Source organism: Onychomys torridus, chromosome 10 (assembly GCF_903995425.1).
Source record: "Onychomys torridus chromosome 10, mOncTor1.1, whole genome shotgun sequence".
In the NCBI taxonomy this organism is placed as follows: domain Eukaryota; kingdom Metazoa; phylum Chordata; class Mammalia; order Rodentia; family Cricetidae; genus Onychomys; species Onychomys torridus.
Window position 1 is genome coordinate 25,055,696 of NC_050452.1, and position 13,613 is coordinate 25,069,308.

At 46.2% G+C, this 13,613-nt stretch overlaps 1 protein-coding gene across 2 annotated transcripts in view; it reads right to left on the bottom strand.

Moving 5' to 3' along the window:
* The window catches only part of Nipsnap1 (nipsnap homolog 1), a 30,665-nt gene extending 17,611 nt beyond the window's left edge, over nucleotides 1–13,054 (bottom strand). The window contains exon 1 of one of the 2 annotated variants that reach the window (XM_036200997.1): nucleotides 12,911–13,054. In XM_036200997.1, coding sequence (XP_036056890.1) covers nucleotides 12,911–13,008 — 98 coding nt within the window. In that variant the 5' untranslated portion in view covers nucleotides 13,009–13,054. Of the gene's footprint in view, nucleotides 1–12,572; nucleotides 12,700–12,910 lie in introns of those variants that run through there. The other variant, XM_036200998.1, reaches the window with a different exon arrangement.
* Nucleotides 13,055–13,613: the final 559 nt, after the last annotated feature.

Consider the following 13,613-nt stretch of genomic DNA (forward strand, 5'->3'; position numbering starts at 1 on the left):
AAATGTGGGTGCTGTGAACTGACCCTAGGCCCTCTGCAAGGGCAGTGACCCACTGAGTACTCTTACCCACTGGGCCATCTCACCAGCCCAGATAGACCCACATCTTACACAGACATCTAAAACTAACCCCTAAGGACTCATGGAACCTTACACATATGGCCAATTCAAGAAAAACAACTTACTTCATAAAATTTACTATTAAGCAAGATAATGAGAGGTCTGTCCATCTATTCCCTCAAATATGAGCCTGAACAAGAGTCTATGATGGTAAACAAAGTAACATCCTCTTAACTATTATAAAAAGGTTTCCATGAAAAAAATTTAATAAATAAATATATTAAAAAATAAAAAGTTTCCATCCCTTTTCAGGGATGTAACTTCCCTCTCCGGGAACTCATGCTTTCTTGCCCTGTATTTCAGCAAGTTCTCTGTTCATGTCTTGGTAAATTCTTTATGGCTGAGTCATCATCCTTCCCAAAAGTGTTTTACATGGCATATACTATGCTTCTTTCCTATATGCACATATTTATAGTAAAGTTGAATCTATAAGTAAGGCATCTTTTTCATATACATGTACTTACAATTATAATCAAATTTAATTTATAAGCTAAGCATAGTAAGAAATAAATAATGATAAACTAAAACAATTATTCTGTAGTAAAGTGTTTGTGGATGTGGTCTATTTCTGGAATTTTCCATTTCATATTTTCTGACAGAAGTAAAGGGTATAATATCTAATCTCCATTGTCCACCTGACTGGGTTTGGGATAACCTAAGAGACACACCTCTGGTCGTGTCTGTGAGGGCGTTTCCAAAGAGGCTTAACTAAGAAGACTCGCCTAGCACAGTGGCTAGAGACCTAGACTGAATAAAGAGGCAGTGGGGGAGAAGGAAAGCCTGATGAGCACCTGAATCCATCTCTGCTTTCCTGCAGTCACAATCCAACAGCAAATGAGGAATCCATGCTGCTTACCTGGGAGAGGGGAGACGTAGGTGGTTTGCTGCAAGCCACAGGAAAACGTAATGGAATCCAGCTACTATCACAAAAGCTACTACATGGAAAGGTCAAGGGCTTCTCCAAAGGCCAAGCCATGGCTTAAGACGTCTTGGTGATATTTCAGCTTTTGTATATATATTAGCCAATTCCTGCAATGATTTTTCTTGTATGCTGTGTATGCTTCCAAGAACTCATAACAGTGTATTTTATCTGAAATACCTATCAAGCAGCCAAGGCCAAACAGTCTCCTGAATTAAGGTAAATTAAGCTCAGACCCTCCTTTCTTATGCTGCCTTAGTGGTATTTATACTAACATTATGGACTCCTAATATTTACCTAACCACCTCTAGGAATGTAGTTTGAGTACATAAATTCCCTTTTTCTGATATATTAACTGATTTTAGCTCATAGTTGACCTCCTCCTTTACCACTCCCCTTTTGTGTTGTAAAAGAAAGCCTGATGGTCACTGCCTGAGGAAAACTCTTGTCTGCCTTTATGACCCTGTAAGAATTCAAGCCTGGCGACCTTGCTTTAGCTAGAGCACTGTTATTGCATGGGTTTATAACCGTAAACCTCAGAGACTGAGGGAGGATTTGACTGGAGAACTAGATGGAGAACTAGCAGAATGAGATGGAAGATGAGGAAGAGCCGGATGGGGAAGAACGAGATGAGAAAGACCAAGATGAGGCAGAACTAAGATGAGAGAATTAGGACAGAACTTAGAGGGGACAGAGATGAATGTAGAGAGAAATCAGGAAGAAAGGAGCTTGGGGGGGCGAAGACACCTTTAATCCCAGCACTTGGGAGGCAGAGGCAAGCGGATCTCTGAGTTCGAAGCCAGCCTGGGCTACCAAGTGAGTTCCAGGAAAGGCAGAAAGAGGAATAAAGTAGACGGACAAAGAGCTTGGTGTACTTAGATTCTTATCCTGAAAATAATTCTCGCCGTTTGTAGTTTCTCTTCTGGGATTCTGGGAAGAAGATTATTAAGGCTGGACCAGGGGTTGGGGATTTAGCTCAGTGGTAGCGCAAGGCCTGGGTTCGGTCCTTGGCTCTGGCAAAAAAAAAAAAAAAAAAATGGCTAGACCATAATAATTTTCAAGAATGGTTAAATTTAAATTTTCATAAAGTGAAAAGAATGCTGGCTTAGGCACTTCTAAAGCCATGGTCTCTTTCAGTTATTGCACATGTATTTGTAAGGTGGGACACATGGTGCTCTTAGGGTGCCTCTGAGCCAGGCTCTGGGAGCTTCTTCACTGCATGAAGCAATACAACCCCTTAGTGTGGGCTCTTCTACTGCCTCCTTCAGGAAGAAGCAGAAGCGCACGGTTTAAGGAACTTGCCAAGGTCATATGGAAAATCAGAGACCAGCGCCTTTGAAAACCGGTCCCTTAGCTGGGGCTCAGAAGGGCACGGCCTTTGCTCTGACTGATGGGGCTGCTTCCCCAGGGCAGGTGACAGGGAGGACAGTGGCTCTATTTGCCCACCAAGACCTTTGCTCCAGAGCTAAGCTCTCAGTAACTCATTAACATCAGCAGTGGCCAAGACAAATATCTCGTGGCCAATCCTGAAGAGCAAGCCAGGGGCTTCAAGGCTGGGGAGGGCAGGGGAAGAACCTGGAGCTCTGGTGCTTTCCATCTCTTCCTGCATTCTGCTTCCCCATGTGTTAAGTGAGCAAGACATGGCAGCCCACCCAGCTAGGTCTTTTCTTTTTCACTAATTCTTTTTGTTTTGGTTTTTTGTTGTTGTTTTGTTTTTTGAGACAGGGTTTCTCTGCGTAGCTTTGCGCCTTTCCTGGATCTCGCTTGGTAGACCAGACTGGCCTTGAACTCACAAAGATCCACCTGCCTCTGCCTCCCGAGTGCTGGGATTACAGGCTTGCGCCACCACCGCCTGGTTACTAATTTTTATTTGATTTTATGTATATGGATATCTTGCCTGCATGCCTGTCTGCGCACCACTTCCATGCTTGGCTCCCTGGAGGCCAGAAGATGCTATCAGATTCCCTTGGAACTGGAGTTACAGACAGTTGTGAGCCACCATGTGGGTGCTGGGAATTAAACCCCAGGTCTCTGGAAGAGTAGCCAGTGCTCTTAACTGCTAAGCCATCTCTCAACCCCAGGAAGATGTTTTATATAGGTAAAAATCTAATAAAGGACTTGTTCAGACCCAGGGGGTGTCTCAATTTCAAGCCAACATCGTTAAGTGAATTTTTTAAAAAGATGTTATTTAACGTGTGTGAGTGTTTACCTGAATTATGTATGTACACCACATGGGCGCCAGAAGAGAACATTAGATCCCTGGAGTTACAGACGGTTGGGAACCACTGTGTGGGTTCTGGGAACTGAACCCAAGTCCTCTGCAAGAGCAGCAAGTGCTGAGCAATCTCTCCAGCCCTCAAGTGCACATTTTTTTTTCTGGAGCTGAGGATCGAACCCAGGGCCTTGCGCTTGCTAGGCAAGCGCTCTACCACTGAGCTAAATCCCCAAGCCCAGTTCAATTTTTCCTTTTCCAGTGAATTCCTGATGCTCTCCCACCCTTGGCCTGCCCAGTCTTTCTCACTCTGCTCCCTCGTTTTGTTCCACAGCAAGCGGTTCGCATCCTTCCTGATGCTGCGACCCTTAATACAGTTCCTCACGTGATCCCCAACCAACGATTATTTTCGTCACTGCTTCATAACTGTCATTTTGCTATATTAGGAATCTTAATGTAAATATCTGATATGTAGGACATCTGATATGTAACCCCTGTGAAAGGGTCAATTGGCCCAAAGGGGTCGTGACCCACAGATTGAGAACTGCTACCCTACAGAACCATCTAATGTCCCATGCCTGAGCTACCTAGCATGCAAGACAGCCTGAGTTCCATCTGTAGCACTGAAAAAATTACACAGACTCAAACCAAAAAAACCTCTTTGTTTTGTTTATTACACTTTATTTATTGTGTGTCTTCCCACCAGATGCAGCCTCACAAGGGTGGATCTGGTGTGTTCTGCTGTGCTTCCAGTAACCGAAGCATGACTAACACACAGCATATGCTCAATCTATGTTTGGGAGATAATGAATGGGAATGGGACATAGATGCAAAGAGATATAGACAGAAAGCAGATAGATGACTCTTGCAGAGAGGAAAGACAGCAGCAGCAGTGGAGGGGAAGAACGTTCAAGGTTCCGAGAGACAGACATTTATCAGACTGTGATTACTCCAAACCACAGAGGAGGCACAAAACAAAAGAAAGGAAGGAAGGAAGGAAGGAAGGAAGGAAGGAAGGAAGGAAGGAAGGAAGGAAAAGAAAAAAGAAAAGAAAATCTACAGGGAACCATTATCACGCCTAACAGTGACTTTGAAATCTTTAAAAAGATGACAGGATCCCACAATGATTCCACATGGACTATGATAAAGCCATTAAGCTGATTAATACCACCAAAAGATCGACTTTGGACTACAAACTGCTTAGGACAATTTTGAGATGGCTAGCTGAGATGATCCAGCCTGACAGACTACTCAAATAAGGACTTGTGACAAGCCCTGCACTTTCCCATTATTCAGAGGATGGACAAATGATACAGGACTTGACAATTAACCCAAAAAAAATTTCCTTTTAGGATCCCCTAAAGATGTCTTCCCCCCCAGAAAGCAGGAAGTAATTTTAAGAAAACGACACCCACATTCCCAAGAGGTGGGATGGGAGTTTTTTGGTCGTTTAATGAGTTTTGGATATTGTCATTGTTTATGATAGTTGGTTACAAGTTGTTAATTGTTAATGGTCAGGAAAAAGTTGAACAAGGAGATTAGATTCAGAGTTTTTGTTGGAAAAAAAAGAAAGAAAAAGAAAAAAGAGAATATAGATATGAGGTAGACCAATTGAAGCCTGTCCTGGACTAGCTCTGTAGACCAAGCTGGCCTCGAACTCACAGAGATCCACCTGCCTCTGCCTCCCGAGTGCTGGTATTACTGGCACATGCCACCACCACCAGCTCTATTGTATATACTTTTTTTTTTTTAATTTTCAGAGCTGAGGACCGAACCCAGGGCCTTGTGCTTTCTAGGCAAGTGCTCTACCACTGAGTTAAATCCCCAAACCCATATTGTATATACTTATTGGATAGTTTTTCTTGAATTAGTTATAATCTTTTTTTTTTAATTTTAGACAAAAAGGGGAAATGTGGTGGTATTGTGTTCCCCAAAATATTGTGCATCCTAATAAACTTATCTGGGGTCAGAGACAGAACAGCTATAATATTAAACATAGGGGATAAGCAGTGGTAGTACACGCCTTTAATCCTAGCATTCCAGAGACAGAAATCCATCTGTTCAAGGATACAGCCAAGCATGGTGACTCACACCTTTAATCCCAGAAAGCGAGCCTTTAATCTCAGGGAGTGATGGTAGAAAATAGAAAAGTATATAAAGCATGAGGACCAGAAACTAGAAGCATTTGGCTGGTTAAGCTTTTAGGCTTTAGAGCAGCACAGTTCAGCTGAGACCCATTCGGATGAGGACACAGAAGCATCCAGTCTGAGGAAACAGGATCAGCTGAGGAACTAGTGAGGTGAGGTAGCTGTGGCTTCCTCTGTCCCTCTGATCTTCCAACATTCACCCCCTCCCCCAAAAAAAGCAGACAGATGATAGATAGATAGATGGATGGGCAGATGGACAGACAGACAGGCATCAAGATTAAAGCCTGAAAGTTAAAGAGAGACCCTGACCTACAATGTGAACTCAGACCTCAGGGGCCTTTCCATTCCAACCACCACAGCAGACTCAGTGCTCAAGAGACTGCAGACAAACCCAGGTTCCGACACTGGCTTAGCTTCACCAGTCTCATCTATAAAAAGGGGCTGGAGGAATGGGACAATTAGAGAAAAGGCCCAGCATGACAGTACAGCTAACAACACTACTTCTAACTTCCTAATGGATCTCCTCCTTCCCATTTCCCCTTTGCTTTGCTTTCTTTCTCTCAAAGTTTCATGAGACAGGGTCTGTCACTGTCATTGCTTTGTAGACCAGGCTGGCCTTGAACTCGCAGAGAGCTACCTGCCTCTGCCTCCCAAGAGCTGGGATCAAAGGCGTGAGCTGCCACCACCCAGTTTTCCCCCTTTTCTTAATCTGCCCCTTAACCTTTGTAAAACATTTTGGTTCCTGTGGTGCTAGAACAGAACACAGGGCCTGACATATGCCAAGCAAGAACTCCACCTCTGACCTACACCCTATTCTTTAAAGCATTATTTGTGGCCAGGAGGCCAGCCTGGTCTATAGTTTGAGGCCAGCCTAGTCTACAGAGTGAGTTTCAGGACAGCTAGAGCTATTACACAGAGATACCTTGTCGGGGGGGGGGGGGGGGGGGGCATCATTTGTGTGCATGCGCAGGAAAATGTGCTAGAGATTGGTGTCAGGTATCTTTTCTACGCTCTTCACCCTGAGTTTTTGCAAATGTCTCTTACTACACCTAGAGCTCACTGATGTGGCAAAACAACTTGGTCAGCGAGCTGAGGGGGCTTCTGTCCCGCCCCCCAGCACTGAGGGTTACAGGGTCACATCACGCCTGGTGTTTGTTTGGAGACAGGGTTTCTCTGTGTATCCTTGGTTGTCCTAGAACTCGCTCTGTAGACCATGCTGGCCTTGAACTCAGAGATCCACCTGCCTGTGCTTTTCGAGTGCTGGGATCAAAGGCATGTATCATCACACGCCTGGCTTTTTAGATGGACGCGTAGATCTGAACTCAAGTTCTCATGTTTCCATGGCAAGCATTTTACTTAGGCATCTCCCCAACCATAAAGCACTTTTCCGTTTTTTGTTTTTCAAAACAGGGTTTCTCTGTGGAGCTTTGGAGCCTGTCCTGGACCTCACTCTGTAGCCCAGGCTGGCCTCGAACTCACAGAGATCCACCTGCCTCTGCCTCCCGAGTGCTGGGATTCAAGGCGTTGGTGAGCTCCACCTGGCCCATAAAATCTTATTTTCATGTCATTCCTCTACCTGATGCCCACAAAGAGAAGTCCAAATGTCTCCACATCTCTATTTGAGATTCTAGCTGCTTTAAATTTGGTAATTCTGGAACTAGGTTTTCCTATTGCAGTGGTTCTCAGATTAACACTGTCAGCGTGGCCTAAGAACTTACTCAAACTCAGGCTCCATCCCAGGCTACTGCACAAAAGCTCAGGGAAGGGCTTGTGAGTCAGGCCTAGCAACTTTGTATGGGGGCGGGGCAGGGTCTCGCTACTCACCCTAGGCTAGCCTGGAACCGCCTGGAACACAGGCTGGCTTCACACTGGCGGTCCTCCTGCCTGGAAGTGCTAGAGTTACATACATGCACCATGCATGGTTATAATCTGCATTTCAGAGTGTGAGTGTTCCTGGTATATTCACATCTGTGCACACAAGCAAAGGGCATCTGGTTCTTCCTCTAGTCTTTTGGGACAGGGTCTCTCTTTTTTCCCCTTAGGCTGACAGCCAGAAAGTCTCACCAATCTTCCTGTCTCTGTCCACTGTAGTACTGTGGCTACAGGCACATGAGACCACACCCAGCTTGTCGTGTGGATGCTGGAATCCACACTCCGGTCTTATGGTTATATGGCCAGCAATGTTAACTATTACACCATCTCTCCAACCCCAATCTGAGTTTTTTGTTTTGTTTTTGTTTGTTTTTTTCTCGAGACAGGGTTTCTCTGTGTAGCTTTGTGCCTTTTCTGGATCTTGCTCTGTACACTAGGCTGGCCTTGAATTCACAAAGATCCACCTGCCTCTGCCTCCTGACTGCTGGGATTAAAGGCGTGTGGCACTGCCGCCACCACAGCCGCCACCACTAACACAGTGAGTGCTCTTAACCACTGAGCCATCTTTCCAGCCCCCAATCTGAGTTTTTAAAAGTCTACAGATTTAGTGAAGCATGCCTATAATATTTCAAGGTCATCCTCAAGCAAATAATAAAATTTGAGCTCTATGAGACCCTATCTAAAAAAACAAAAACAAAACACACACGCGAACACACACACACACACACACACACACACACACACACACACGCACGCACACACACACGCACAAAACCTAAAGTTGCTGGCATAGTGGCAAACATCTTTAATCCCAACCTTTGTGAGTTCCAGGCTAGCCTGGTCTACATAACAAGTTCCAGGACAGCCAGGGCTACACACTCTGTCCCCAAAACAAATCAAACAAACACTAATGGGACTAGAGAGATGGCTCAGTGGTTAAGAGCACTTACTGCTCTTACCAAAGATCTGAGTTCTGTTCCCAGCACCCATGCCCAATGCTTGCAACCACCTCCAGCCCCATAGAACCCGATGCGACCCTCTGGCCTATACTTACATGTATAAACCCACACTCAGATACACACATATACACACATAATAAATGATAAAAATAGGCTGGGTCTGGTGGCATATTCATTCAATCCCAATACTCAGGAGGCAGAGGCTAGTAGATCTTTGTGAGGTCTATAGAGAGAGTGCTATGCCAGCTATAGTTACAGAGTTAGACCCTATATTTAAAACACAAAAAAGGGCTGGAGAGATGGCTCAGCAGTTAATAGCAATTACTGCTATTACAGTGGACCTGAGTTTGGCTGCCAGCACCACCAGGCATCTCACAAGGGTCTGCAGCTCCAGTTTCAGGAGAGCTGGCCTCTGCAGGCTCCTGCATAAACATGGTCCCAATAAACTCATGCCAACACACACATAAATAAAGCAAATAACTTTTTAAATCTTAAAACAAAAACCCTAACCAAATGAATAACAAGGGTCTACAGAGCTAGGAATGTCAGCTGCTACCTGTGACTCCCCAGTACTCAGAGGGCGGAGACAGGGTGATTCCAAGTTCACCTGAGGCCTGGGCTACAAATGGAGGTCAAGGCCAGCTCAAGCAACTTAGTAAGACTAGGTCTCAAAATCAATGTCTAAAGGGCGAGGGATATGGCATTATGATAGAACACTTGCTCAGCATTCACAAGGCCCTAAGTTCAACCCCAGCCGCGAGAAGAATGAAAAAGATCTGTCCCAGCTAGACCAGTCCAGCCCTTTCCCATGAGACTCTCAGTTCCACCTCCTTAGCTTCATACAGCTTGTCTTCCCCCACAGCTATACAGCAAGTAAGATGATCATCCTTCCATTTCCCACATGACCTCACACAATGCTTCTGACACAATAGCTCAGAAATTACTTGACCTAGACAAGAGCATTTCCATCTCCTTGGGAAAAGTTATTGTAGATGTCACATTCATACTGCCAACGGAAGTCAACAGTCTGATGCGTCTCCGAGTGCAAAACAGCCCGAAAACCTCGGAACTTTCTAGACTAGGAAGTTCAGCTCTCTGTAGGTCCTGAAACATCTCAATTTGAGCTGGCTGACTTTAGAAAGGAACCGGTTCTGCTTACCATGAGAGAGGGGTTTTTGGCTATGAGAACTAAAGTTTGGGGCTGCAGATATAGCTTGGCTAGCTCGAGTGAGGTCCTTTGTTCAAACCCCAGTGTCACAAGGGGAAACACATAAACACACAAACAAGCCAAACCACCCTTTATAACTCACCAAAGGCTTGTGGACAACAAGATTAGTGTAGGAGTAACAAGAATTTCTCTTTATCTCTTTCTTTCAAGAGTCTTGCTATATATCCCAGGCTAGCTTCTAACTCATGATCCCCCTGCCTCAGTCTACCAGTGATAGGAATACAAGCATGCACCATTATCCCTGGCTAATCACACTGTTTATTGAGTAGCTACTATATACAAGTTAATCCTCCCAGTACATTTATTTTTAACTTATTAATTCTTTGAGGAGTTTGTACAATGTATTGTAATCATATTCACCTCTTCTCTTACAATAAAATTTCAAAACAATGAGGGGGCCAGCAAAACAGCTCATCAAATAAAGTGCTGGCCACGCGGTCTCTTTACCCCAAATCTTTGGTATTACAGCCAGCCCCAAGAGTGACTCCAGAAAGACAGGAGCAGGCTGAAGGTCAGCAAAAAGGGTGGTTTCAGGTCTTGATGTGGGGCCAGGGCAAAAAAAAAAAAAAAAAAAATTGCAAATCTCTGAGGGTAAGTATCATAGAAACGGTGTCTTCACCATGCATGGCAAGGATCATCATACCCATTTTACACAGAAAGAAACCAAGAGTCACCAAGAATCATCCAGGATTGTCAAATTTAGAAGCAGCAGGCTGCCTCTAACCCCTCCCCATCCCTTTGTGACCTCTGGGTGTTTGCCACACAAAAAATCCTACCGCCAACCGACTCTGTTCCTTTCTCAGCCTCTGTTTTCCTTCTTCAGGAAAACATGGTCTCCTAAAGGATGATCTTGTGCAGGGCGGTGGTGGCACATGCCTTTGATCCCAGCACTCGGAGGCAGAGGCAGGCAGATCTCTGTGAGTTCAAGACCAGCCTGGTCTATAAAGCTAGTTCCAGGGCAGCCAGGGCTACCCTGAGAAACCCTGTCTGGGGGGGGGGGGGGGGATATATGATCTGTGGGTTGGACACGGCTTGGTGGTTAAGAGAAGGCACTGTTCTTGCAGAAGACTCAAGCTTGGTTCCCAGCACCCACATCAGTAGCTCACAACAGCCTGGAACTCCAGTTCCCAGAGACTGAACTCCTTGTGGTCTCAATGGGCGCCTGCATTCATGTGCACATTCTCATTCTCTCTCCCCTCTACACACACATAAATAAAAGTAAATTTCTTTTCTTTTTTTTGGTTTTTCGAGACAGGGTCTCTCTGTGTAGCTTTGCGCCTTTCCTGGAACTCACTCTGTAGACCAGGCTGGCCTTGAACTCACAGAGATCCACCTGCCTCTGCCTCTGCCTCCCAAAGTCCTCTGGGACTAAAGGTGTGCACCACCACTGGCCAAGTAAAATTTCTTTAAAGAAAAAAATAGATGATCTTGGGCCAGTGAAATGTAAAGGCACCTGCTGCCAAGACAGACAGCCTGGGTTAGATGCCTCGATGCCACATGATCTCCACATGTGCCACAGTATGGAGACACACACACACACACACACACACACACACACACACACACGTTCATTTGCATGTGCACACAAAATAAATTTTAATTTATGTTATACATGGGTGTTTTGCCTGCATGTGTCTATGCACCACTTACACACCTGGCACCTGTGAAGATCCCTTGGAGGTGGAGGTACAGACAGCTGTAAGTGGTCATGTGTCAACTGTGAACCAACCCGGGTACTCAGAAAGAGCAACCAGTGCTAAGCCATCATCTCTCTAGCCCCTAAAATAATTCCTGTTTGTTTGTTGTTTTTGTTTTATAAGACATGGTCTCTCTATGTAGTCCTAACTGTCCTGGGTCCTGGAGCTAGATATGTAGACCAGGCTAGCCTCCAACTCAGAGTCCGCCTGCCTCTGCCACCCAAGTGCTGGGGTTAAAGGTGTGTGCCACCACCACCCAAATCAAAAGTAATATTTTAATGTAATAAAAGATTATTTTCAGGGGTTGGGGATTTAGCTCAGTGGTAGAGCACTTGCCTAGCAAGCACAAGGCCCTGGGTTCTGTCCTCAGCTCGGGCAAAAAAAAAAAAAGATTATTTTCCTGGATATCCTTTCAGCTTCACCATGACAGAAACTGCTTGAGACATAGGCTTGGGCAATGGGAAACACAAAGCATGGCTTCTTAATCCTCAACAATCCAATGAAGTCTAGAAATATGGTTTAATTGGTAGAAAGAGCACTACCCTAGCATACCTGAGCTCCTGGATTCTTTTCCTAGCAACACAATGCAATCCTATCAGATACATCCTGTTTCCTCCTTCTACCCAAGGTCATCCCTCCACAAAAGGCTGTTTGCAAGGTAGACTCCAGGCTCATTTCCCAATGTCAACTTCTCCCTCTTTATCTAGTATGGGGGTGAAGAGCACATGTCCAACTCAGATATCTCAGCTTCCCGAAACTCCCAGTGCACAGTGATCTAATGAAACTGTATGGCTTCACTCCTGGGCTGGGGCAGGAGGAGCGAGGATTCCTTTCCACAGGTGTGCGGACAGGTGTTCCCACTTCTTCAGCAAATACTCTTTGTACATACCCTGTCCTCAAACCCGTGAGGCTGCGTAAACAGGAGGACAACTAGGGAACGACAGGTTAGCACGGGGTCAGAAGTGCTCAGGGTGGTTAAGTGCAGAGATGGGGATAGTACAGGACGCTGCACGGAGGAGGGAGGAGCAGGCCAGAGCCAGTCAGGGGAAGCCAAGCCCTAGGCAGCCAGAGCTGAGCCTCTCTCTGAGGCCACCAGCGGTGGTGCAAAGTGCAGGGTGCATCATGAGACCTGGGTGCTACATCCAGAGCAGCCTCCGCATGGCTCAGAGGCTGACCTTGAACAACTCTCACCCACTTCTGCTGACCCACTCACCGTACAGGGTGAGGAATCACGGTGGGAATTCCCACTGTACCTCAGTCTCCCTCTCCTTCTTCCTAGAACTTCCTGAGGGAGGAGCTGCCTGGCCCGGAAGCCCCCAGCTTGTGCTAAATCACAAAGGCCAGACTAGAGGGCTGCTACCACTGTCTTCTCTCTGCCTTCGTCCTCGCTCCAGTGCTCAAGACCTGTTCCTCCCACTCACCTCATTTTTCAGTCTCAGATCAGACTCGGGTCCCAAACAGGACAAAGAACCTGCCCAGCAAGGCATGGTAATGCACTCCAGTAATATCTTGGAGGCCGAGGCAAGAGGATTCCGAGTTCGAATCACATGTAGTGTGAACCTGTTTAAAAAAAACAAAAACAAAAAAAACCCTACCCATATCTTGTCACCGCCCTCATTCTTTCTAGACTCTCCTAAGGCCTACATCCTGGCATCTCCGCCTCTAAGCCCCGAATTCCAAACCCAAGAGTCTGCTCTTCATTCCACCCCCCTCCCCTGCCCCTGTTCCGGGCACGCGGTCGGCCCCGTCGGCCTCTCACCGCACAGCAGCCGCAGCGGCGAGGTCCCCAGCGCGGGGTCCCGGCTTCCCCAGCAGTCGCGGTGCCGCTGCAGAGATGATGCACAACCGCGGAGCCATGTTGGACCAGAGCAGGTCGGAGGAAGGCCACGCCCCAGCCCGGTGGAGGGGGCGGGGCTAGATAAAGCCACACCTTCGCCTCGCCAGCCTCCCTTTCAAGCACAGTCCTGCAAATCCACAGACGCACAATCCCAATCCTCTCCACACCTCTGGCCTCCTGGAGCTCTGCAGCTAACTGCATCTGTTCCCTTGAACAGCCCTTTCCCCACGCTGTACCTCAGAATTCACCTCGGAAAATGCGGCGTCAAACAATAAATCCTGGACATTCGGAGGACAAAGTAAAGAGGGTCTGCGTACCCCCAAACTTGTATAAATTATGTGTGCCTGTCAGTTCTCTTGCTACTAGAGTGCTGGGGTGGAACCCAAGAGTTCGCACGTGGCTGGGCAAGTGCCCTGCCTGCACTGCTTTCTTCTGGGTCAAGGCATCAACAGGCAGTGTTTATCTCATCAAAAGAACAAATACTCTCCAACACTTTTTTTTTTTAACTTTTAAAAAGATTTATTTCGTTTTTAATCGTGTGTGTGTGTGTGTGTGTGTGTGTGTGTGTGTGTGTGTGTTGTTGTATGTGGAGACCAGAGGCCTGCAGCTGAAGTTTTAAAGGAGC